Consider the following 26483-nt stretch of genomic DNA (forward strand, 5'->3'; position numbering starts at 1 on the left):
GGAGGCGTGCGTGTGCCCTCGGCATCCTGCACATGTTGTGGCATGCGTGTACAAGTCGTGTGGGCGCGTGCATGCACAGCACGTGGACGTACTTGGGACAGCAGAGGACAGATGCAGGGAGGCGTGCGCGCATGCACAGCATGTGGACACGCTTGGGACAGCAGAGTACAGGTGTAGGGAGGCCAGCGCGCATGCACAGCACGTGGACATACTTGGGAGAGCAGAGGATAGGTGCAGAGAGGAGTGGGCGCATGCACAGCATGTGGACGTACTTGGGACAGCAGAGGACAGGTGGAGGGAGGCGTGCGCGCATGCACAGCAGGTGGACGTACTTGGGAGAGCAGAGGATAGGTGCAGGGAGGAGTGCGCGCATGCACAGCATGTGGACGTACTTGGGACAGCAGAGGACAGGTGCAGGGAGGCGTGCGCGCATGCACAGCACGTGGACGTACTTGGGACAGCAGAGGACAGGTGCAGGGAGGCGCGCGCACATGTGGACACGCTTGGGACAGCAGAGGACAGGTGTAGGGAGGCGTGCGCGCATGCACAGCACGGGGACGCGCTTGGGACAGCAGAGGACAGGTGCAGGAAGGTGTGCGCGCATGCACAGCAGGTGGACGTACTTGGGAGAGCAGAGGATAGGTGCAGGGAGGAGTGCGCGCATGCACAGCATGTGGACGTACTTGGGACAGCAGAGGACAGGTGCAGGGAGGCGTGCGCGCATGCACAGCACGTGGACGTACTTGGGACAGCAGAGGACAGGTGCAGGGAGGCGCGCGCACATGTGGACACGCTTGGGACAGCAGAGGACAGGTGTAGGGAGGCGTGCGCGCATGCACAGCACGGGGACGCGCTTGGGACAGCAGAGGACAGGTGCAGGAAGGTGTGCGCGCATGCACAGCACGTGGACGTACTTGGGACAGCAGAGGACAGGTGCAGGGAGGAGTGCGCGCATGCACAGCATGTGGACGTACTTGGGACAGCAGAGGACAGGTGCAGGGAGGTGTGCGCGCATGCACAGCACGTGGACGTACTTGGGACAGCAGAGGACAGGTGCAGGGAGGAGTGCGCGCATGCACAGCATGTGGACGTACTTGGGACAGCAGAGGACAGGTGCAGGGAGGCGCGCGCACATGTGGACACGCTTGGGACAGCAGAGGACAGGTGTAGGGAGGCGTGCGCGCATGCACAGCACGGGGACGCGCTTGGGACAGCAGAGGACAGGTGCAGGAAGGTGTGCGCGCATGCACAGCAGGTGGACGTACTTGGGAGAGCAGAGGATAGGTGCAGGGAGGAGTGCGCGCATGCACAGCATGTGGACGTACTTGGGACAGCAGAGGACAGGTGCAGGGAGGCGTGCGCGCATGCACAGCACGTGGACGTACTTGGGACAGCAGAGGACAGGTGCAGGGAGGCGCGCGCACATGTGGACACGCTTGGGACAGCAGAGGACAGGTGTAGGGAGGCGTGCGCGCATGCACAGCACGGGGACGCGCTTGGGACAGCAGAGGACAGGTGCAGGAAGGTGTGCGCGCATGCACAGCACGTGGACGTACTTGGGACAGCAGAGGACAGGTGCAGGGAGGAGTGCGCGCATGCACAGCATGTGGACGTACTTGGGACAGCAGAGGACAGGTGCAGGGAGGTGTGCGCGCATGCACAGCACGTGGACGTACTTGGGACAGCAGAGGACAGGTGCAGGGAGACGCGCGCACATGCGCCGCACGTGGACGTACTTGGGACAGCAGAGGACAGGTGCAGGGAGGCGTGCGTGTGCCCTCGGCATCCTCCACATGTTGTGGCATGCGTGTACAAGTCGTGTGGGCGCGTTGCAGCCATTGCACGCGGGGTGTAAGGCACATGTGTATGAGGGTAAGGCATGAGTGTGTGTGCATGTATTATACATACATACATATATACTAGCTGGTCACCCGGCGTTGCCTGGGTATGTATTTGACTAGTGTTGGCTCCACCCACTTTTTCTAATCCAGACACACAAACACTCAACTAGTTTATGAGCTTTGCGGTCTTTGTCATCAATAATTTACATTGAAATGAAACAAATCTGATTGGCGTGGCTCCACCCCCTTTTCTGAATTTGAACCCCAGTCACCCAATGACCAACTGTACCAGGTTTGAGGCTTGTGCCATTAACAGTGCAAGAATGGCAGCAATGTAAATATTCTCCTTGAAAATCAATAGGTACTTTTGATTGGCTTTTGTAGGCTCCACCCACTTTTCTGAATATTAATCCCAGTGACCAACGGTGCAAAGTCTGAGAACCCTACCATTAACAGTGTAAGAATGGCTGCAGTTTACATTTTCCCAGTATGCAAATTTATCTATGGCCAGATTGGAGGAAAACTTCCTTTCAACTTGTGAAATTAAACCATGGGCTTACTTCAGATTTATAGGCGATATCCTATTCATTTGGACAGCATCACAGGAAGAATTAATCAAATTCCACAAAAACTTCTCAGAATACCACAAGAACATCAAGTTAACTCTCAACTTTTCATCTTCCCATCAGGGTTGCTCAGCAGGACCCCGAATGCGAAGTTCCCCCGAAAAATTCGGGTGTTTTTTGGGTTTGCCGCATGCGAACCCAAACCAGAATGTTGCGATCCGAGCCGAACCCGAATACGAAGCCTGCCGAATGTGCGCGCTCGAATTCGGCCGGATGGAGCTGTGGATTCGGCTTCGGGGATGACGTGATTGGGCCAATCAGAAGTCCTCCTGCCGAGGACCTGGCAACCCTAGCAACCAATCAGAGGAGGGGAGCCTGGCCCTCCCCTCCTGTATATAAGGCGGCGGCCATGTTGCGGAGCCACGCACTTGTGTGACTGCTGCTGGTACTGAGAGATTCTCCAGTGCTGTGCTGTGTCTGAGCAAGTGCTTTTCACTGCTAAAGCTAGCGTTTTGCTTCCTAAACACCTCCTAAATACATTTATTGTTGTCTTATATAGTTAGCTAGTATTTTGATTGTTTTTAGTCAGCTAGTGTATAGTGGATACTGTGCTAGGCTAGTGTTAGTCTGTGTGCAGGCTAGGGCCTGCTAGCCTAGGTAGCCTTAGCCTACTACTAGCTTAGGTAGGTTAGGGATTCTAGTTAGTTGTGTACTAGTAGTACTACTTTAGTTAATTATTACTGCTGTACTCTGTTACTTTATTAGTTTCAGTACTGTGTTAGTTAGTTACTGACTGTGACAGGCCACCAAAGTAAGAATTCTTGCCATGAGACCATTAAGTTCACGTTGGAGTTTCATCCTTGTAAATTACATTTTTTAGATGTGGATATTGTTTTTGATGGTAGTGGTTTCCATACAGACTTGTTTAGAAAATCTACGGATCGTAATAACGCTCTCATGTCTACTAGCTGTCATCCCCGACCCTTACTTAGGGGCCTACCAAAAAGTCAGTTTATTCGAGCTAGACGAATCACTTCAAATGACGAGACCTATCATAAACAGGCTGATAGATTAGTGGAGAATTTTGTAGCAAGAGGATACAGGAGAGAGGAAGTAAAGGAAACAGCTAATACAGTAGCAGGACTAGATAGAAAAAGTCTGAGACAAAGGACACAAAGGGAGGATACTGAAAGAGGAGTCCAGTTTATTTCAACATATGAGAATCATGTGCAATTGGTGAAAAAAACTGTATTAAGTAATTGGTCATTGATAGAAGCCGATCCCCTGTTATCTAAGGTATTTTATTCCCCTCCCAGTTTTGTGTATAGAAAGGGTAAGAGTATTAAGCATAGACTAGTGAGAGCTGATCTAAAAACCAATCCAAAGCAAGGGTCTACATTTTTGTCAAAAAAGATGAGTACGTTCCCATGTCTAAGCTGCCAGAACTGTAACAGCATCATAAGGGGAGACTGTGTGGCCCATCCCAGTAAGGGCACAAAGATTAAAATTAATGGACATTTTTCATGCCTTACACCAAATGTAGTTTGTTTATTGAAATGCCCTTGTGGGATGGGCTACGTAGGTCAAACCTCTAGACCAATTAGAGTGAGGTTAAATGAGCATCGCAGCAATATTAGGCTATACAGGAAATATGTTAATGATCCTGAAAAGAGTTTTGATTCCTCCCTAGGTAGACACTTTTATGAATCTGGTCATATGGTGGGTGATCTACGCTGGTGTATACTGGAGAAGGTGACAGCAGGAGAGGGAACAGACAATGAGACTATCCTTCTTCAAAGGGAAAGCAGATGGATTAGTAAATTGAGTACAATGGTTCCAAATGGACTTAATGAAGAATTCAGTTTAAGGTGCTTTTTATGAATCTGTTTGTGAATCTTAATGTCTAAGTGCACTATCCCTTTAAGTCTTTCGAATTAAGCTAGTAACCACCCCTAAAGGGTGTGTTTTATGGGAAAGTTTGTGATTTATACGTAAGCTACGCTCAGTTTGTTGTAACACTTGATAAAGGCCGCTGGCCGAAACGTCGTGTGTGTATATTTTTGTACTATGGTATAAATAAATTATAGCATTTTTTGCATAAAATCCAGGTGGAGATTCGGTCACTTTTTTTCTTACTTTGGTTGCATATGCACACCCATGGGATCCGGGTGTGGACTGGTAGACTCCCTGGTGAATGAAAATGTTGCAGTGTGAGCAGCGTGGCAGCTTTTTCTTGTAGCTGTGACAGGCCACCACCAGCATCCGTTGTGAGTGACCTGACCTGTGACTGTCTGTCACCTGCCCGAGCCTATTGATTGATTGCGTCTGACCGTGCGTGACCGATTGTTGTAATTGTCACCGCCTGTCTGCCGCACGACTTACTTGTAGCGTAGTACGCTAGGTGTTTCTTAGTTACCTGCGTGCGTGCATACTACTAGTGTCTACTACTATACTACTAGTGTACTAGTACCCGTTCACATATATTTTTTTCACTTTTACTGTGTGATTTTATTATCATCCGTAGTGTGTGTAATAAATAAGAGTTACAACACATACAGGCCACCACCAGCATCCGTTGTGAGTGACCTGTGTCTGTCGCCTGCCCGAGCGTATTGATTGATTGCGTCTGACCGTGTGTGACCGTTTTTAATCGTCACCGACTGTCTGCCGCACGACTTACTTGTAGCGTAGTACGCTAGGTGTTTCTTAGCTACCTGCGTGCGTACTACTACTGCCTACTACTACTACTACTACTACTACTAGTCACCACCAAGTCACCACCAACACAGACTTTATTAAAGTTTACACCCTTTCCCGCCCTCTTCTACTTATTTTTTTTTTTTTACTGTATTTGTATAGTGCACAATGACTGGCAGAGGTAGAGGGCGAGGCACCACCAAGAGAGGCAGCGCCATTGCAGGAGCCACTGCCAGCAGCAGCAGGTCTGGGACTGGTCCGCCGCCAGCCACTGACCAGAGGGAGGAGGGAGCAGAGGCGCAACAGCAGCGTGTTGCGCCCATCTTTGAGACGGGTCGTCGCCCACGGCCCATTGGGGAGAGTCAGGTGCAGGCTGTGGTGGAAATGATGGCGGGGCAGGAAGCCACCTTTTCCAGCCAGGCCTCCAGCACCAGCGAGACTAGTGCCACCAGCACTCCTGTCCGCAGCAGGCCTCCACCAGCGCTTGAGGCCATGGTCACGGTGACCCCATCGACCAGCCTGCCCTCAATGAGCACACTCTTCTCCCCTGAGACTGTGACCATGTACAGGGATGTTTTGGAGAAGTATGAGTTGGAGATGATGGGGCCATCCAAGGAGGAGGAGTTTGAGGTGTAGAAGTTTGTTGTTGGCGCTGAGGAGGAGGGGCGTGATGCAGGGGATGTTGGAGTAGAGGAGTTGGTTGAGTCGGGCTCACAGGATTTGTTTGGGGTTGATGATGATGACTTGATAGATCCTCCCTATGTGCCACCAGTACCACCAGCACAGTTGGTTGAAGGCAGCTCGTCATCGGAGGAGGAGGCGTCTCTGGCGCAGAGGCGCGGCAGCAGCAAGGCGGCCAGCACAGGGCATGGAAGGCAGGAGCCACAGCCTGCTGCTTCAGTCGCTACCACCACCCGCAGCAAACCTCTAACCACAACCAAAAAGGCACAATCCTCCAAGGGCACCCAAAAACCCCAGCCCTCAAGCTCAAAGAGCAAGTTGAAGTCCCCAGTCTGGCGATACTTCACCAAGTGCCCAGTGGACCCGACCCGTGCATTTTGCAACAGTTGCAATCTCAGTCTCAGCAGAGGTCGCGATATCCACAAATTAAGTACCTCGTGCCTGCAGACCCACTTACAGAGCAGACATTTTGAGGACTTTAATGAGTTGGAGAAGCTTATGCAAAGTGGTGCAGGCAGTGGTCAGAGCCAGACAGCCACCGCACAGATTTCAGCAGCAGCAGCAGCCGACCCTCCTGCCCATCCAGCAGCAGCAGCAGCCCCTCCTGCCCATCCAGCAGCAGCAGCAGCCCCTCCTGCCCATCCAGCAGCAGCAGCAGCAGCAGGAGCACAGCAGCAACTCACTCCCAGCCCCCCCCCCACCCCACTGGGCAGCCAGTCCTCAGTGGCCTCATCAGCTCCCTCCACAGTGGCCTCCTCATCCTCCCGTGCAGGCAAACAAGCTATCCCAACAATATCCTGCACCCAAACTATCTGTTTTGTGCACCCTATTGGGGGAGCCAGTGGGGAATATGTTATCCTAGAATGCAAAATCGATACACCACTGTCTACTATACAAATACACTTTATTTTCCATTGCTAATACAAAACCCCTCACAACCCATTAAAAAGCAGATCTGCGGAGTTCTTCCTAAGCTGACTAACAGCCGGCTGTGTCACCCATTCCAGACTCACTCCACCACCGCATTCACACATATGAGGAAGTCCACATACTCCCGGGAGTAACACACACTAGGCCACCACACTGGCAGCGCACTTTTGTGCTCCAAGATTTCGGAATTCCCTCCTGTGGTAGCAGTTTTTCTAAAATGTCACTTGCAGGGACAGCTCCCCTCCCGCCGGCAGGCCATGTCATGAGCTTGTTAGTAAGCGCTATAGGTATAGGTGGGCATAAGCATTAGTTCATGCATTGCGTAGCAATCTGTGGGGTCTGCCACTGCGGGCTTTCACCATCCCTCCGTGCGCAGAGCCGTGCAGGCAAACGCCGCCAGACCCTGCTCAGTGAAGCATTCCCCGGTGTGACCAAGGTGCTGCCTCCCACCCACAGGAGCATCCGGTTGCTGAACGGGTTGCTTGCCCGGGCCATGTGCTCCCATCTCCTGCCATATTCCTTTGTGCAGGAGAGGAGTGACATCAGAGTGCTGCTGCAGGTTGGGATCCCGGAGTGGCAAGTCCCCAGCCGCCACTATTTCTCCCGCAGGGCGAACCCAGCACTGCACCGCTCTGCCATGGAGAACGTGGGCCGCGCGCTGGATCACTCTGTCAGTGCGCGGATCCACATAACCATGGATTCCTGGAGCAGCCGGTTTGGGTCAGAGCGCTATCTGTCCTTTATGGCCCACTGGGTCAGCCTGGTGGAAAGAATGAGCGAGGAAGCAGCAGCACCAGTCGCCCACTACGTGGTGCCACCGCGTGGGGTCAGGGGAGAAGCAGCAGCTCCCACCGCCAAGCGATCCCGCCTCTCCAGCAGCGTGAAGGCCCGCCACTGCCAAGCGCTGCTGGAGATGAAAAGCCTGGGGAAGAACTCCTTGACGGCATCCAACGTGCTCCGGTACCTCAGGGAACAGGAGAGGACGTGGCTGACCCCCAGAGACCTCACTGTGGGATTGGTGGTGTCCGACAATGCCGCCAACCTGCTGTCTGCCATCAGCAGGGGAGACTTGCTCCACGTCCCTTGCTTGGCCCACGTCCTGAACCTGATGGTGCAAAAGTTCATGCGCACCTACCTGGGGATGGAGGAGCTGTTAGAAGCGGCGCGGAAAATTGTGTGCACTTTCCGCTGCTCAGCAGCTGCCGCAGCAAGACTGGCAGACATCCAGTAGCAGGAGGGCCTGCCACGACACCGCCTTATCATAGATGTGCCAACTCGCTGGAACTCCACCCTGGCGAGGTTGGAGCGGCTGGTTGAGCAGAGGAGGGCTGTCAACCGGTACATCTATGATGCCACTGTCGCCGGCACCGGCAGCAGAAGCTGCACCACACTCCAGCTCCTCACCAACGCGCAATGGGGGCAGATGCAGCAGGTCTGCTTGGTGTTGGCTCCCTTCCTGCAGGGAACCAACCTGGTGAGTGAACAACGGGCATCCCTCTGCCAGTGGGTGCCCTTTGTTTGTCTGCTGGACAGGGCACTTGGCGATTTGGTGGATTTGGAAGAGGAGGCCCTGAAGCAGCTGGAACAGCAGCCGCTTGCGCAGTCCACTGCTCTGCAGGTATTTGAGTCCCTGGAGGAGGAGGAGGAGTTGGAGGTGCTGGACGTTGCTGCTGGGGAGGAACATCGGAGCGCAGCAGCAGTGGTGCGAGGGTGGAGAGAGGAGGAAGAGTCTCAGGGGCAAGAGGAGGAGGAGGAGGACGCTGACCCTGATGTCTCTGTTAGACGGTCCACCCTGTTCCCCATGGCAGCGCACATGCTGCGCTGCCTGCGCACAAACCCCAGGGTCAAGCGGATGCAAGCGAGGGAGGACGCCTGCATCAGCATGATCCTGGACCCACGGCTGAGGTGGGATCAGTTTCTGCCTGCCAGAGACCGTGAGCAGCGAGCAAGGGAGTTGCAGGAGATCCTTCCCCCCGCCTTCCACTCCCTCTGTCCCTGTCCAGCAGCCAGCAGCAGGTGCCTGCGGCCAGCAGCAGCGTCAGGCGCCCAGGAGACCTGCTGTCATTAACGCAGGCGTTCTACATGAAGGTACAGCAGCCGAGAGAGGAGGTGCGGGCAGCAGCCACCTTCAGTGAGAGTCACAGCATGGGGTCCTTCATTGGGCTTGACACCGGCAGCGAAGAGCCTGTGGACCCCATGGAGTACTGGGTGGAGCGCTTGCACATCTGGAGGGAGCTTGCGCACTACGCCCTGGAGGTATTGTCTTGCCCCCCTTCCAGCGTGCTGTCTGAGAGGTGCTTCAGTGCGGCCGGTGGCGTGGTCACCGAGAAGCGCTCTCGTCTGTCCACAGAGGGCGTGGACAGACTGACATTTTTGAAGATAAACCAGGCCTGGATAGAAGGCACGTTCCTGGCACCTGTTGTCGGCGAAAGGAGGACATGAGGTGCCTGCCTGGGAATTACAATACATTGCCTGCTGCCTGCCATACGTGACAATGACTCCTCCTCCTCCTGCTGGCCTGCTGCATTGATTTACCTATGAATTTATTTATGTATTTATTGTATTTCTACCTGACTCCTGCTGCTGCTGCTGGCCTGCTGCATTGATTTACGGTTACCTATGAATTTATTTATGTATTTATTGTATTTCTACCGGACTCCTCCTGCTGCTGCTGGCCTGCTGCATTGATTTACCTATGAATTTATTTATGTATTTATTGTATTTCTACCGGACTCCTCCTGCTGCTGCTGGCCTGCTGCATTGATTTACCTATGAATTTAATTATGTATTTATAAAGCGGCAACATATTACACCGCGCTCATTTTCATCCTGCTGCTGTCAGTGGTCCCACCGCCAGAGTCCACACTATGCATTGCCTGCTGTCAGTGCCACACGTCACTCCACCTCCTCCTCCTGCTGCTGTTGTATTTATCCTGCTGCTGTCAGTGGTCCCACCGCCAGGGTCCACACTATGCATTGCCTTCTGCCAGTGCCACACGCCACTCCTCCTCCTACTGCTGCTGTTGTATTTATCCTGCTGCTGTCAGTGGTCCCACCGCCAGGGTCCTCACTATGCATTGCCTGCTTTCAGTGCCACACGTCACTCCACCTCGTCCTCCTGCTGCATTTATCCTGCTGCTGTCAGTGGTCCCACCGCCAGGGTCCACACTATGCATTGCCTGCTGCCAGTGCCACACGCCACTCCTCCTCCTCCTCCTGCTGCTGTTGTATTTATCCTGCTGCTGTCAGTGGTCCCACCGCCAGAGTCCACACTATGCATTGCCTGCTGTCAGTGCCACACGTCACTCCACCTCCTCCTCCTGCTGCTGTTGTATTTATCCTGCTGCTGTCAGTGGTCCCACCGCCAGAGTCCACACTATGCATTGCCTTCTGCCAGTGCCACACGCCACTCCTCCTCCTACTGCTGCTGTTGTATTTATCCTGCTGCTGTCAGTGGTCCCACCGCCAGGGTCCACACTATGCATTGCCTGCTGTCAGTGCCACACGTCACTCCACCTCCTCCTCCTGCTGCTGTTGTATTTATCCTGCTGCTGTCAGTGGTCCCACCACCAGAGTACACACTATGCATTGCCTGCTGCCAGTGCCACACGTCACTCCTCCTCCTCCTGCTGCTGTTGTATTTATCCTGCTGCTGTCAGTGGTCCCACCGCCAGAGTCCACACTATGCATTGCCTGCTGTCAGTGCCACACGTCACTCCACCTCCTCCTCCTGCTGCTGTTGTATTTATCCTCCTGCTGTCAGTGGTCCCACCACCAGGGTCAACACAATACATTGCCTGCTGCAAGTGCCACACGTCACTTCTCCTCCTGCTGCTGCTGTATTTATCCTCCTGCTGCTGTATTTATCCTCCTGCTGACTCAGACAGGAAGTGACTACAGTGTGATCCTCACTGATAAGAAATTCCAACAATAAAACACTTTCCTAGCAGAAAATGGCTTCTGAGAGTAAGAAAGAGATAAAAAGGGGAAAATCTTATCAGTGAAGGTCACACTGTAGTCACTTCCTGTCTGAGTCAGGCTGAGTCAGCCACTTACATACCTGATATTTAACGCTTTCGGGCAGAGAAAGAAAAAAAAGGAACACAGCATAGTTATTTGTGTGCTAGGCACTGTACATACACATGCCTATCTCATCATGTCAAATGTCAGTTCGAGAATCCTTTAAGGGTAACTTCAAAAATGAATACGCAAGAAAGATTTCTGAGTACAAATTTATGAAAATGTTCAAGACATTAACAGAAGGGTTAAATTGTGGAACGGGATTCATGACTCCTTATGTAACATGATTGACTTGGCTTCATGATCTTCAGAAACCTGCTAGATTTCATGTTTGCTTGCATGAGCTCACTGGCTCCAGCCTACTGATCACCTGATATCTAACTGCTAAACAGCAACCAGCACAACTGCCATCTTCGTGTTTGCTATTTACCTGCATCAGTGTTTTACTACAGCTAACATCTGGAAATATGCCTGAAGAAGGGGACTAGATCCCAGAAAGCTTGCATTATTTAATTTTAATTATTTAATTTTAATCGGTTAGCCATTAAAAGGTATTACTTTTACAAGACTTTGTTTTTTTCTACCTACATATATTGTTTGGCTAACACGGTACAGAAACATTTTTATATTTTCCCAGTAAAATTTGTATTTGTCTGCGCCCACTTTTTGGTTATGGGGATAAAAAGTACCCTATACGTTATTCTGGGTAATGTACTAGGTGTGTGCCAAGTTTCATTCGAATCTCCTCAGACATTTTTGCATGTAGGATATAGATACATACATACACATACATACATACATATATATAGTGAGCAGATCAAAAGGAAAAAACACTGTGCACTAAAAAAGAAAAAAAAAAAGGAAAAAATAAATAAGTGTAAGGAACAGAGCAACAGGAAGTGAGGAAGTTTCCTGCCAACCAAGGAAGGAAAGCTGTAACAAAGAGTGCTGTAGTGACACCAGTGAGAGATAGGAGTCCTACCAGGAGAGATCAGCGGGGGCAGCGTATGTAGACTTCTTTCCCCTCTCCTGGTAGGACTCCTATCTCTTACTACAGCACTCTTTGTCACAGCTTCCCTTCCTTGGTTGGCAGTATGCACTTCCTCACTAATTTGTCACTTTTACCATGGAGAGCGACCACACCCAGGTCCAGCTGGACCACCCCGAGTGGAGGCGGGTTTGTTCTCTCCACCTGCTTCCTGTGGTTGGTTGCCCTTCTGCAACCCGCCTTTGTGAGTAGTACAATTACCTTACCTGTTGGTATCTCGTATATGAAAACATATTGCACTATTGGGCTCCTGATTTTTTTTGTCTCCTGTGTCTTTTCCTCTAGGGTGCTGAGACACCCCTACTACTCTAGATAGCCAGAGAAGCCGCCAGTATTAGGCGGTGCCCCTACCCAAGTTAGACAGCCAGATTAGCTTCCCAGTATATCGCAGCCCCCTCCTCTGATTAGCTAGCCAAATGTCTCCCCAGTATTAGGTAGGTCTCTCCCAAAGTTAAGAAAGCCAGATCGGCCCCCAGTATATGGTAGCCCCCTCCCCAGTTAAACTAGCCAGGCGTGCTTTTGGTGTTAGGCTGTCGCCCCCCCCCCCCCCCAAGTTAGATAGCTATAAATGCCCCCACTATTAGGCAGCACCCTCCCCAAGTTAGATAGCCAGATGTGCCCTCCAGTATTGGGTAACCCCCCCACCCCAGTTTAGATAGCCAGATCAGCCCCCCAGTATTAGGTAGCCCCCACCCAAGTTTAGCTAGCCAAATATGTCCGCACTATTAGGTAGCCCCTATCCCCAGTATAGATAGCCAGATCAGACTCCCAGTATTAGGTAGCTCCCTGCCCAGTCTAATAAGCCAGATACGCCCCCAGTATTAAGAAGCCTTCTCCCCAATGTTAGATAGCCAGATCAGCACCAAGTATTAGGCAGCCCCCATCCCCAGTTTATCTAGCCAGCCACTTCCAGTCTCAGGACAGGGTGCTCATCTATGGGGACCTCAATGCTAGAACAGGCACAGAGAAGGACTACCTGACCTCTGATGGAAACACATACACACTTGGAGGAGAGAGCTATTACCAGGAATTAATGCAGACACCAAGAAATAGCTATGACAACACAGTAAACTAAAGTGGGAAAACCCTTTTGAACCTGTGCCAGAGCCTCAGCCTTTACTTCATGAATGGGCGAGCCAGGGGTGACTCTCTTGGGAGATTTACTATGAACTCCCACGTGGGCAGCAGTGTGGTAGACTATGCCATCCCAGACACGGACCACATAAACATCAATGCCCTCAGTCACCTCTGAAACATACCTGTCAGACCACAACCAAATACTACTGTACCTGAAATCCACTGATAAGCCAACCACACAACAGCCTGGCCAGACCGGTCTCTACAAGCTGCCACCGTCCTTCAAATGGACCAAACAGTCTGCCACAGAATACACTAACATGGCCAACACAGCCAAAATCCAAGAACTGCTGACATCTTTCATAACAACACAATTCACATAACCTGATTAATATTTAGAAAACACAAAAATAATTCCTATCTGGAGTGTGTACATTATAAAATATAACTTTTATTAATATAATTAAAATGAGTTAATATGCCTAATTGGCCTAATTGACCTAACTTACAAAATCAATGACCAGATATTAATCATTTGTAAACATACATCTGATCAACCTATTCCTCACTAAGATTGCTAAAGTGCTATAAAGAAACCCCCCACCACCAATCCGACATGTTTCAGCTCCCCATTTGGAGCCGTCGTCAGGGAAGAAGTTGCTAAGTGCTAGGGTGCAAGGTGCATATCTTATAAATTAACAATCACAACATATAGAAAACAATAAATGAGAGCTGTGCTCTCTAGCTCAGTCAGGCATCAAGTGAGCTCCATCTGAAGGCTGTCTTATATACTCTCCCTTGTGGGAGTGTCATGCAAATTTAATCCTTCCCCACAGAGGTTAGCACTTAGCAACTTATTCCCTGACGACGGCTCCAAATGGGGAGCTGAAACATGTCGGATTGGTGGTGGGGGGTTTCTTTATAGCACTTTAGCAATCTTAGTGAGGAATAGGTTGATCAGATGTATGTTTACAAATGATTAATATCTGGTCATTGATTTTGTAACCTACCTCAGTTAGGTCAATTAGGCATATTAACTCATTTTAATTATATTAATAAAAGTTATATTTTATAATGTACACACTCCAGATAGGAATTATTTTTGTGTTTTCTATCTTTCATACCAACTCATATGAACCAAACCAATATGGTGTCAGCCATGCAGTGAAGGACTTCAGTAACATCTTATATACTGTGGCAGTACTAGCTGGCCTCAAGCAGACCAACATCAAGAGACCCACCAATAAACAGTCACAAAATTGTTTTGACAGTGAATGCAAGGCTCTACATAATTCTCTAAGGACAGCCTGTAAACAAAAGCACAGAGACCCCAACAACCGAGACCTAAGGGAAGCCCACGACCACCTAAAGAGGCAATACAAAGACACCCTCAGATGAATAAACCTAAGCCACATCTCCCACAAACTCCAACAGCTGGAGGACTCCCTCCAGACCAAACTCATTCTGGGAGACCTGGAACCATATCGGCAAAAAGCCCAAGAAAAGCCCATATCCAAAATGGCCACATCTGGCTCCACTACTTCAGGCACCTCTACAAAGACATCCCAGAAAATGCTCAATCCCTGGAAGAGAAACAAACAGCCACAAAACTGAAGGACATGGAGGAGACAATCAAGGACTTCCAGAACCCTCTGGATACACCAATCACAGTGCAGGAAATAAGAGAAAGAATAAAGCTGATAAAATGTAAGAAGGCCAGTGGTACTGATGGCATCCGGCCAGAGATGAGGAAATACAGCCCCCCCCAGACATACATGAGGCACTCACAGGACTATTCAGCCTCATCCTGAGTGCGGCTCCTTTCCCCAGGCCTGGAGCGAGGGCCTCATAACACCCATCCACAAGCATGGGGACCGATATGATCCGGCTACCTACAGAGCAATCTGTATCAGGAGCACACTGGGGAAAATGTTTACATTGGACCTGAACTCAGAACTTCCTCTCCGCTCTAAAAGGTATGCAACAGTATAATAACCTCTAAAGAAAAAAAACTTTCTTTGTTACAACTGATACAAATCCTGCAACAAATCTGTAGTGTCTACTTCCTGCTTTCATGGAAGCAGACATAGGGTTAACATCCTGTGTTTACAAATTAGCAACTCCGCCATGGCAGAGGAGATTCCAGAGCTTATACAGCTGCAGAGATCAAATTACAGGGGGCATTTCTCTATGTTTTCCTTCTGTTCTGTCCAAGAGTTCAGGTCTACTTTAACAGCATCATTAATAAAAGGATCCTCTCCTTCCCCACAGAGTCGGATGTACTCAGCAAAACCCGAGCCAGGAACATGCCAAACCAGCGACCACATCTACACACTGCACAGCCTCACCAAGGCCCATGTCAGCAGGTCATGCAGGAAAATATATGCTGCTAATATATATAAATATAAGGCATTAGACTCTGTGTGGCACCCGGGCCTTTTCCTAACACTCCTAGAGAGCGGAATAAGAGTTCATATACCGGGAGCCAATGCAGTGTGAAAGTGGGCGGGAAGAGAAGCGCGTTCTTCAAGCAGCGTCGAGGAGGCAGGCAGGGCTGCAGTCTGAGAGCACTGCTCTTTAACATACAGTACAATCTACTGTATGTTAGAATTCTTCTGTATACATCAACCAACTGGCTGTAGCCCTGGAGTCCTCCCCAGCACCAGGCCCCCTCCTGCATGAATATGAGGTGAAGTTCCTGCTGTATGCAGATGACCGCCTGCTGCTCTCCCCAATAGAGAAGGGCCTATAGGATAGCCTGGCAGTACTGGAGAGTTTCTGCACCACATGGACACTGCCCAGCAACCTAAAAAGATGGCAAAAGTAAAGATGTTCCAGAGGAAGAGTCTAAATAAAACATCCACCACCTCATTTACATGAAATGGCTCTACACTGGTGGCCACCAACAGTTACACCTACCTGGGGCTGGAGATTAACTAATCGGGGAGCTTTAGGCCAGCAGTAAACGGCCTGTTTTGCCTCACAGGAAGGGTTTTTAAAACCCTCTAACTTCGCTCACCACCGTAGTGGGTAAAATGAATTGCAGCAAAACATGATGAAAGGTTCAATAGTAATATTTATTGAGCTACAATCCTGTTATAATAATTATCTAGGCTTGCAGAATCATAGTTACATTGTATTTGAGTAACTAGTGAACATCAATATTATTTCTTACGAAGTATTGCAGCATCACCCAGAGAAGATCGGGGGACCTCAGCGACCTCGGAGGGGAAATACTTGGCTACACCAACAGACGGCATGTCTGCTTGTCCTTCGAAAGCCCCCAACACGAAAGCATTTTCCCTCCTTTATATAGACAGAATTCAATGTCTGCGCAGGCGCAGAACATGTTTCATCCATGCACCTGTGCAGATAAGGGTGCGTGACCGCCATGTGCTTGTTTCATTGCAGACAAGGTACATGACTGCGTGATCACAACATGCTTTAGAAGCGTCATAGAACACGTCTGACTATTTTTGTTTATGTGAGAACTCTGCACATCATCTCATATTTTGACTAGTCTTGTAGATAGCAAAAATTCTCATGGTCAGTCTTCCATGAAAATATTATGGTTCTCATTGTAGATAGCACCACTCTCATGGTCAATCCTCCATGAGTGTTATGATTAGAAATATCTCATAGCCAGCTTTTGATGAGAATGAACAAATGTGTTCATGTGTGAATTATAACTCCCAGTGTTGCATAGAACATTCAATATTAAAAGTAGCTAACATATATACAGTGAAAAGTAATCTCTTATCATTCAATCAGATATTCATATCACTTTTGTATCTCACGGCCCTGAAAAAGCATGCAGAACCTTTTATGCCATAAGAAGGCAACTGTAAACCACCCGTGGGAGTCTGGGTAAAAATATTCTACAATATCATCACCCCAATCCTGCTCTATGGCAGTGAGGTATGGGGCCCAGTCACCTACTCTGACCAATCAAAATGGGACTCCAGCCCAACAGAAGTCTTCCTTCTACAGTCCTGCAAGAATATTCTCCAAGTCCATTGCAACACTTCAAACTCAGCCTGCCGGGCAGAGCTCGGCAGATTCCCACTATGGCTGACTATCCAGCAGAGGGCGCTCTCATACTGGGCGAACATACAGAGCAGCAGCCCTGGCACGTACCACAACAAAAGCCTTGCTGAGCCAGGTGGCCAAGGCCATACCATGCACTCTAAATCAAAGCATCAACCCAGCTCAGCCAGGACCACAAACACAGCTTGACAAAAGCCCAAATAAAAGGGACTATAGAAAGCTACAAAGTGGGACATTTGGAGGAATGGAGGAGTGACATAAAGAACTCCCAGAAACTCCCTGTCTACCAATCACTGCAGAGGGAGTACACAATGGCCCTGTATTTGGAGAGGATACACCACCCCAAAGATACACAGACACCTAAACCGGTACCATCTGAGCGCCCACAGCCTGGAGATAGAGACAGGGCGGCACAGACAGACATGGAAGCCCAGGGAGGAGAGGCTGTGCAGGCAGTGTGACCAGGGGGCCCTGGAGGATGAGGACCACTTCCTGCTACACTGCAGCAAATATGTATCTGTGAAGGCTGCCCACTTCAAGAGACTCTCCGCCCACATCCCGGATTTCACCTCCTCAGATGAGGAGATGAAAATCTACATCCAACTAGAGAAGAGGAAACAACCGTGCAAATAGTGGCCCAATATGCCGCTACCTGCCACCAATTGAGAGGAACAGGATACCCCACATACTGTATATCCATTATACTGCCTCCTATACCCTCCTCACCCCTATGGACTATATATTCCATCCCCCTATACTGTCCCTGATATTCTCCACCCCCTTATGGACTGTATACCCCAACCCCTTATACCCTTCCCTTAATCCCACAACACCCCTCCCATGCTAATGTTATTGTTTTGCTTTGGCCATGCTAAGTGTATTTGGTCCTGCCAATAAACATTTTTGTATTTGGATTACCAGATCAGCTCCAGTATTAGGCACCCACCCCCTTCCCAAGTTAGATAGCCTGAACAGCCACCAGTAACAAGTAGCCCCCCCCTCCTCAAGTTAGCCAGATGAATACACCCCCCCCCAGCATACGGCAGGGCCCCTCCTCAGTTTAACTAACCAGATGTGCCCCCTGTGTTAGGCAGACCCCTACCCAAGTTAGATAATCAGATCAGCTGATTGAAGCAGCAGCAAGGGGGGCTTTTTCTGTGTATCAGAGAACAATTACACGTTGGAGATTAATACCCCCATCCCCCCTTTCCAGGACATAAATGCAACCCAGCAGCATTCTAGTGTCCCCATACGGTGCCCCAGCCTCCTAATAGTGTGTCCCAGCTTTCTAGTGTCCCCATAGTGTCTGAGCTTCCCAGTGTCCCCTAAACTGTGTCCCAGCGTCCCCATAGTGGGCCTTAGCTTCCCAGTATTCCCATAGGACAACCCAGCTTCACCCTGCCCTCACAGTATGTCCCATCTTCCCAATGCCCCTCATAGTGTGTCCCAGCTTTCCAGTGTCCTCATAGTGTGCCCTAGCTTCCCAGTGTCCCCTCATAGTGTGTCCCAGCTTCCCAGTGCCCCTCATAGTGTGCCTTAGCTTCCCAGCGCCCCTCATAGCGTGCCCCAGCTTCCCAGCGCCCCTCATAGCAGGCCCCAGCTTCCCTCATAGTGTGCCCCAGCTTCCCAGCATCCCTCATAGTGTGCCCCAGCTTCCCAGCGTCCCTCATAGTGTGCCCCAGCTTCCCACATAGTGTGCCCCAGCTTCCCAGCGTCCCTCATAGTGTACCCCAGCTTCCCAGTGTCCCTCATAGTGTGCCCCAGCTTCCCAGTGTCTCCATAGTGTGTCCCAGTTTCACAGTGCCCACACAGTATGTCCCACCTTCCAGTACCCCTCAGTGTGCCCCAGATTCTCAGTGCCCCTCATAGTGTGTCCCAGCTTCCCAGTGCCCCTCATAGTGTGCCCCAGCTTCCCAGTGCCCCTCATAGTGTGCCCCAGCATCCCAGTGTCCCCATAGTGTGTCCCAGCTTCCCAGTGTCCCCATAGTGCATCCAAGCTTTCCAGCCGCCTTATAGTGTGTCCCAGCTTCCCACTGTTCCCTAAAGTGTGTCCTAGCATTCCCATGGTGTCTTCCAGATTACCAGTGTCCTCATAATGTGCCCCAGCTTCCCAGTGTCCCCTCATAGTGTGTCCCAACTTCCCAGTGCCCCTCATAGTGTTCCCCAGCATCCCAGTGTCCCCATAGTGTGTCCCAGCTTCCCAGTGTCCCTCATAGTGTGCCCCAGCTTCCCAGTGTCCCTCATAGTGTTCCCCAGCATCCCAGTGTCCCCATAGTGTGTCCCAGCGTCCCCACAATGCATCCAAGCTTCCCAGCCGCCTTATAGTGTGTCCCAGCTTCCCACTGTTCCCTAAAGTGTGTCCCAGCTTTCCACTGTTCCCTAAAGTGTGTCCCAGCATTCCCATGGTGTCTTCCAGCTTACCAGTGTCTCCATAGTGTGCCCCAGCTTTTCAGTGTCCCCTAAGCCAGGGGTCCCCAACCTTTTCGGACCCGAGGACCGCTTTGATGCAAGACCTTTTCTCCAAGGCCCGGCAGACAAGGATGGGGGGAAATCAAGCACGCTGCTCGACGTCCCTCCGCCCCCCCATCCCACCCCCACATAGCAACACAGCGCAACATCAGCTACTCAGCTGAGACGTGTGTGCAGCCCGGCCCAGAGAAATCGCCCAAGGGATCAAATCCTGATCCCAGATGGGTGACATGAGTTGCTAGTGTGTATGCAGCTTAAAGTGTATCCAAGAACATAAATCAGAAAGATTTTATACTTATCTGGGGCTTCCTCCAGCCCCATACATAGGTGCGTATGCACAGAAGAGCCCGACTTGCACCACCAAGCCAGATTACCGGGGTTGACTGCTGCTGAACGGAGCCACGCAGGAGGACAGTGAGGGAGGCAATGATGCTTATGGGGCTGGAGAAAGCCCCACGTAAGTATAACATCTCTATGCTTCAAAAATATATGGTGCTCAAATCTAGGCTGCCAGCAATGTGCTTCTGTAAATGTAGAAGTGCTGAGCTGTGACTGTAAAGGAGACAGTACTTAAAGTCAGGTCAGTGGCAGTACAGGGGAGTGGGGGTGGGAAGACGCAGACCCCAGCTTACAGAATGAGATAAGAAGAGCTGCTAACCAAATCTTGCTGCCAGCTGGGGGAAGACACAGACAGGAATAGGAGAGGGGATTTGTCAGTCAGAACTCTGCACTTTTTCACCTACAGTTCAGAAACAACCAGAGCAGATGGGTGCATGCTGAGTGATAGGCTGTCACTGAGGCAGCGTGTGCTGTGCTGCTTGTCTGCTCTGTGTGCTTCTGAACCGTAGGTGAAAAAGTGCAGAGCTCTAAAGAAATCCCTTCTCCTACTGCCTGTGTCTCCTCCCAGCTCAAACATGGCAGCTCCTGTCCCCTTCTATTCCAGTCTTTCAGCAAGCTAGTGTTACCTGGCTGGCTGCTGCAGTCAGGACTGAGGGAACAATAACAGCTGTATCCTCACTGTGTCTCCCTCCTCGGACTGTGCTGCCTCACTCATCCAGGCTGCTTGAACAAGCCCGGTTTTGTGTGGGCATGTTTCATTGGCTGCTTCTCTCCCTTTCATTGTGCCAGAGCCTCACTGATTGGCTGGTGGAAGGGAGGGAGGGCGGGACAGAGGAAGAGATGTGTATTGGCTCAGCCACCCGGGGACCAGCCTTTGTATGTATTCCTGCTGGAGGCTTCCGGGTGGCACTATTGATAGTACATTTTTAATGTAAGTTACAGCCGCGGCTGCACTGCAGTGAGGCAGGGGACCACGGCCCAACACAACATGTCCTGCGGCCCGGTGTTGGGCCGCGGCCCGGTGGTTGGGGACCCCTGCCCTAAACTGTGCCCAGTATATGGTACCCCCCTCCCTAGTTTAGATATCCCCTTAAACTGAGCAGCCCCTCCCCGCATGCAGAGTTGTGAGCAGAGCCTCTAATGCTGTCTACTTACATCACTGCACCGGGAACTCAGCTGTGTCAGGCTCACAACATCTCCTCGTCTCCCTCTAGTGATTAAACTAATGAGAGATGCCAAAAAAGGGAGAAAAAGAGAAGCTTTTGCAAGCCTGTGACATTGCGGACCTTCCAGTGGGATGAGGAGCAACACTACAAGGTCTACTCTCGACTCTGTACCAGCCAGGCAAGGGTGCCTCTCGAAGGGAGGGGTCATGGGTGCACCCTCGCGGCTAATGCCTTCCCTGCCTTGGCCCAGAACTGGCTGTGTGTTTTATTAAAAGAGATAAGTGATATCCAGGATCCTCCTCACCTCTCCAGTCAGCACAGAGATGATTTCCAGGGTGAGGTTGAATATCCTCTCAGTCATGGGACTCTGGTCCTCATCCATCCTCAGTGATGTGGTCAGGTGATCCATACAGGATGCTGCTGCCTTTTGATACATAATAAGGAAAGGATAATCTAGGCTGTACAGTTGTCAGTGGTGAAACTACCTCCCCATTGCTGCCAGTTGTGGGTGGTTGGGCCATGCAGAGTATCGCAGCAAAGCATAATAAGTTGGTTTATAGCCACCTGTGCACTATACTCACAGTGTGCTGCAGTCCTGTCCTCCCTCTGCCCCTCTCTCTCCAGCTGGCCTTCTCTCCTCACATTCACCTCCCACTGTTACAGCATTGCTGGTAGTGGTAGATGGATGAGGATATGAGGAGAGAAGAGGCAGAGACTGAGGCTAATGGGAGCAGAGGACTGGAGCACACAGTGACAGGTAGCTATAAACCAAAGTAAATCCTACCTCGTATTATGGAGGTGGAGGAAAAAAGAAATACTTGGGGTGGACATGGCATTACTGTGGGCAGCGCAGTGGCGTAGTGGTTAGCACTATTCCCTTGCAGTGATGGGTCCCCAGTTTTAATCCCAGCCAGGGCAATATCTGCAAAGAGTTTGTATGTTCTCCCCATGTCTGTGTGGGTTTCCTCTGGGCACTCCAGTTTCCTCCCACATGTAAAAAAAACCTTATAGATAAGTTAATTAGCTCCCCCCTATATTGGCCCTTGACTACTATACATACACTATGGCCTCGATTCATAAAAGTGCTGTCGGTAAGGTAAAGTCGAGCGGGGAAACACCACTGTCGGTATTTCCGCCTTCAGGGTGGTAATTCATAAAAATGTTGCTAGTTGTGACAGGCGTGCGGAGATATTCCGCTGTAGGCAGGCGTTAGGCTGTCGGGAGACATGCGGAAACAGGAGAAGCAGGCGGAGTCTCTCCGTGCGGTGTTCTCTCTGCAGCTGCTTGGGAGGTCTGTCCCATTCACTGCACTGTATTCCGCACGCTTCTCGCCACATCAGAGGTAGTGGCAATACCCGTCCGCATACCGCTACCTCTAATCTTTATGAATTGACTACTTGTTACTTTTGCTATGATAATCACCGCGCAAGGCGGTGATTTATCACTCTGCTCGCGAATTGTCGGCTTTTCATGCGGAAAAAGCCTTTATGAATACAGATTTTGCTGTGTGGTCGGTAAAGTGAGCCGTTTTATGCATTTCCGAATGCGGGAATGCTTTATGAATCGAGGCCTATATGATACATAGACATATGACTATGGTAGGGATTAGATAGTGAGCACCTCTGAGGAACAAGACAATATACTCTGTACAGCCTTGTGGAAGATTTTGGCCCTACATAAATACTAAATAGTAATCACTACTAAAGTTGGGGTACATTATATACTGGAGGATAATGTCAATGCTGGGGACACAGGGGGGGGGGGGGGGGGGGGCATGGCTATACTAGGAAATAAATGGCATTACTGGGGTGGGAGACATTACATACCGGAGGTTAATAGCAATGCTGGGGGACACAGGGGAACGGGCAGCACTAGTCTAATTTAGGGGACCCAGCAGGAAACCTCATAGGGAACAGTTCTCTAATTACACCACCCTCTACAGCAGGAAGCATTGTGATTGGCTGAACAGTGTGTTTGCTACAGTCTATCTGAAATCTAGCAGTTTGAGAAGATGCCGTCCACCCAATCATGTTAGCAGAATTTCCATATGAGGTTTCCTACTGAGTCCCCTAAAATAGACCAGCACCAAGATGCCAACCATAATCTATGGCACATGTAGGGGGGACCACACGTTACAGCAGTTATATAAAAGTCTCTTGTATGGCAGTTAGTTCAAGGGGGGTAATCAGGATAGTGACAGCTGTACTATGACCTCCTCTGTAACAAAGTATGTCCACCCCGACCTCTGCTCTGCTCAATATATAACATTCACACAATTACCTCTTTCTACAACGACTCTGCTCCTTTTCCTGCAACGTCGCCTCTGCTGTGACATCACTTCTACATCATTTCCTATCTGTGGTTTAATTTCTTCCTTTCTATGCGTTCCACCTGGGAGAGGGTAGATTGCCATCTTGTGGTGAATATGCTAACTGCAGCCTCCGGTTGTGGAATCTCCTGCACTCAGAATATAAAGGTACACTTAAACTTAACCACTTCCCGACCGTCCAACGCACAGAGGAGGCCGGGAAGTGGACCCGCAAGGACCACCGTATGCACAGAGGCGGCGGCCCTTTTACGGGCATGGGCGGCGCGATCGCGTCATTCGTGACACGATCAGCCGCCGGGGACTGGCTCCGCCCACCTCGCGCTTTAACCTGCCGGCCGTTCAGAAGCACCGGCGGGTTACTAGCACCGGGATCGCCGCATACAAAGTGTATAAAACACTTTGTAATGTTTACAAAGTGTATTATACAGGCTGCCTCCTGCCCTGGTGGTCCCAGTGTCTGAGGGACCACCAGGGCAGGCTGCAGCCACCCTAGTCTTCACCCAAGCACACCGATTTCCCCCCCTGCCCCCTGATCGCCCACAGTACCCCTCAGGCCCCCCCCCCCCTGCCCACCCCCACACCCCTGTTTGCACCCAATCACCCCCCTAATCACCCATCAATCACTCCCTGTCACTATTTGTCAACACTATTTTTTTTATTAGGTCCCTAACTGCACCCTGGGGACTCCTGATCACCCCCCCACCCCTCAGATTCTCCCCAGACCCCCCCCCCCCGTGTACTGTATGCATCTACCCCCTGTCACTGCCACCCATCAATCACCCCCTGTCACTGCCACCCATCAATCAGCCCCTAACCTGCCCCTTGCGGGCAATCTGATCACCCACCCACACCAATAGATCGCCCGCAGATCCGACATCAGATCACCTCCCAAGTGCAGTGTTTACATCTGTTCTCTACCCTAAACACCCACTAATTACCCATCAATAACCCATCAATCACCCCCTATCACCACCTGTCACTGTTACCCATCAGATCAGACCCTAATCTGCCCTTTGCGGGCACCCAATCACCCGCCTACACGCTCAGATTGCCTTCAGACCCCCCTTATCAATTCGCCAGTGCAATATTTACATCTGTTCTTCCCTGTAATAACCCACTAATCACCTGTCAATCACCCGTCAATCACCCCCTGTCACTGCCACCCATCAATCAGCCCCTAACCTGCCCCTTGCGGGCAATCTGATCACCCACCCACACCAATAGATCGCCCGCAGATCCGACGTCAGATCACCTCCCAAGTGCAGTGTTTACATCTGTCTCTACCCTAAACACCCACTAATTACCCATCAATAGCCCCCTGTCACTGGAGAGATCCTTTTGGAGTGTGGTAAGGATGAGTTTTGGGTCAATTTCATATGCCAGTGTCTCCTTTTTGTGATCTCACATAACGCTTTTTTGTTCAATGGTGCCTGGTACCAGCAGAGATCAGGAGTTGCCATGGGAACCCCGGTGGCACCTACATTTTCTAACCTATTCCTGTGGGGATGGGAGAAAAAAGTCATCCTAAGTGACGACAATCCCTACAAGGCATACATCTGCCATTGGCATAGGTATGTGGATGACATACTCCTGGTCTGGACTGGCACAGATGGCGAGTTCAATGACTTCTTGAACTTTCTGAACACCAACGACTTCAACATGCAGTTCACTGGACACCTGGGGGGGAGCACCCTCCCATTTTTAGACCTTGAGCTGTATGTGGAAGATGGTGCAATCAAAAGCAGGGGTCACAGAAAGGACACGGCCACAAATGCCATACTTCAAAGTGATAGCTACCATCCCACACACACTAAAAAAGCTATCCCATATGGCCAGTTCATTCGCCTTAAAAGAAATAACTCGGATAGAGTGGATTTCATATCTCAAAGCAGAGAGTTGGCAGTGAGAATGTATAATAGGGGCTACAATATGGATGAATTGAATATGGCATTCAGACGGGCAGACAAGGCTAATCGTGATAGCTTAATCCAGTCGGGTCTAAATAGAAGTTCCAAGGAGAAAAGGAGGTACAACACCAGCAAGTCCAGCAGGTTTACATGTGTCTTTGATTACTCGCCTATGGCTGAAAAGATTAAATCAATCATCTATAGACATTGGCAGATTTTAAAGAATGATCCTAAGCTGAATCAAATAGGCCATACACGCCCAATGATCTCTTTTAGGAGGGCACGTACAGTGGGGGACCATGTCACCACAAGCGAGTTTCTCAATGACAGCGGGGGTAACTGGCTGCAGAGATTTATACCGATTGGCAACCACCGATGTGGGAATTGCACACATTGCAGCCAGTTCCTACCGGGAAAGAGTGTCGCTTTGGGTGGCAGGATCTTACCAATTAAAGAATTTATACACTGTAGATCAAACCATGTGGTATATTCAGTAATGTGTCCATGTGGACGGTTCTATATAGGCCAGACAACTAGGATGCTTTGCACACGCTTTCAGGAACATGTCCATTCCATTGAGACTGGGGTGGGAGCTGGTCGCTTAATCAAGCACATACGTGAGATGCATAACTGCAACAGCAATAGCCTCAAATTCTGTGGAGTTTTGACTGTACCTGTGCCACATAGAGGTGGCAATCGAGAGCAATTGCTGCTCCAACAGGAAGCAAGAATTATCTCTATAACTAATGCTTGTGGCCCCTTGGGACTTAATGAAAGAAATGAACTGCATTGCTTTCTAATGAAACATTAACTTTTTTTTTCTCTTTTTTGCTTTTTCTGCTTGTTTAATCCTAATCTGTAACAGGAGAGGTGAGTTCGGGCACGTTTTTGGTAGGTTACCATCCATACTCCCTCTCCTGTTTTACCTCTTTTTGAGTTGCCTTGCACTGTCATATATAGTATAAGTGTGATAAACACCCACTTAATGGCACATTTTAATAATTCCATTGTTTTGTTTTTCTGTAATACAGATCAATGATCACTTAGCAACAACCCGACGCCGGAGCCAGAAGCAGGACGCATGCGCATCCCCTCCAATGACGCCATACGACGTAGAGGAACTGGGCGGGGAGACCCGCGGCTCGCCTAATGGCTAGAGCGATCCTGACGTCAGGCAATGGAGGAGGGACTGCACGCGGAACGCCGAGGCGAGAGGGCGGGTTGAAGCTTCCGGGCAGGACACCGGTAAGTGTGAGCGATCTATTTAAACTGTGACATAAGGGTGATCCTGTTGTTAGTGCCTCTGATGACGCGTTAGTACGCGAAACGGCTGTCAGGCCTCACCTAACCCCCACTGCATACCGCC

General features: G+C 50.3%; 1 protein-coding gene and 1 pseudogene across 2 annotated transcripts in view; one reads left to right on the forward strand and one right to left on the reverse strand.

Annotated features, from left to right (window-relative positions):
• The window catches only part of LOC137535321 (zinc finger protein 300-like), an 80470-nt gene extending 57267 nt beyond the window's left edge, over positions 1-23203 (reverse strand). For both annotated transcript variants that reach the window (XM_068257151.1, XM_068257150.1), the window contains exons 1-2: positions 23162-23203; positions 21186-21305 (exon numbers count right to left, since the gene is read on the reverse strand). In XM_068257151.1, coding sequence (XP_068113252.1) covers positions 21186-21290 — 105 coding nt within the window. In that variant the 5' untranslated portion in view covers positions 21291-21305; positions 23162-23203. The remainder of the gene's footprint in view (positions 1-21185; positions 21306-23161) is intronic.
• Positions 1-26483, forward strand: part of LOC137535283 (zinc finger protein 585A-like) — a 389395-nt pseudogene that overhangs the window by 214557 nt on the left and 148355 nt on the right.

Source organism: Hyperolius riggenbachi, chromosome 10 (assembly GCF_040937935.1).
Source record: "Hyperolius riggenbachi isolate aHypRig1 chromosome 10, aHypRig1.pri, whole genome shotgun sequence".
Classification (NCBI taxonomy): Eukaryota; Metazoa; Chordata; class Amphibia; order Anura; family Hyperoliidae; genus Hyperolius; species Hyperolius riggenbachi.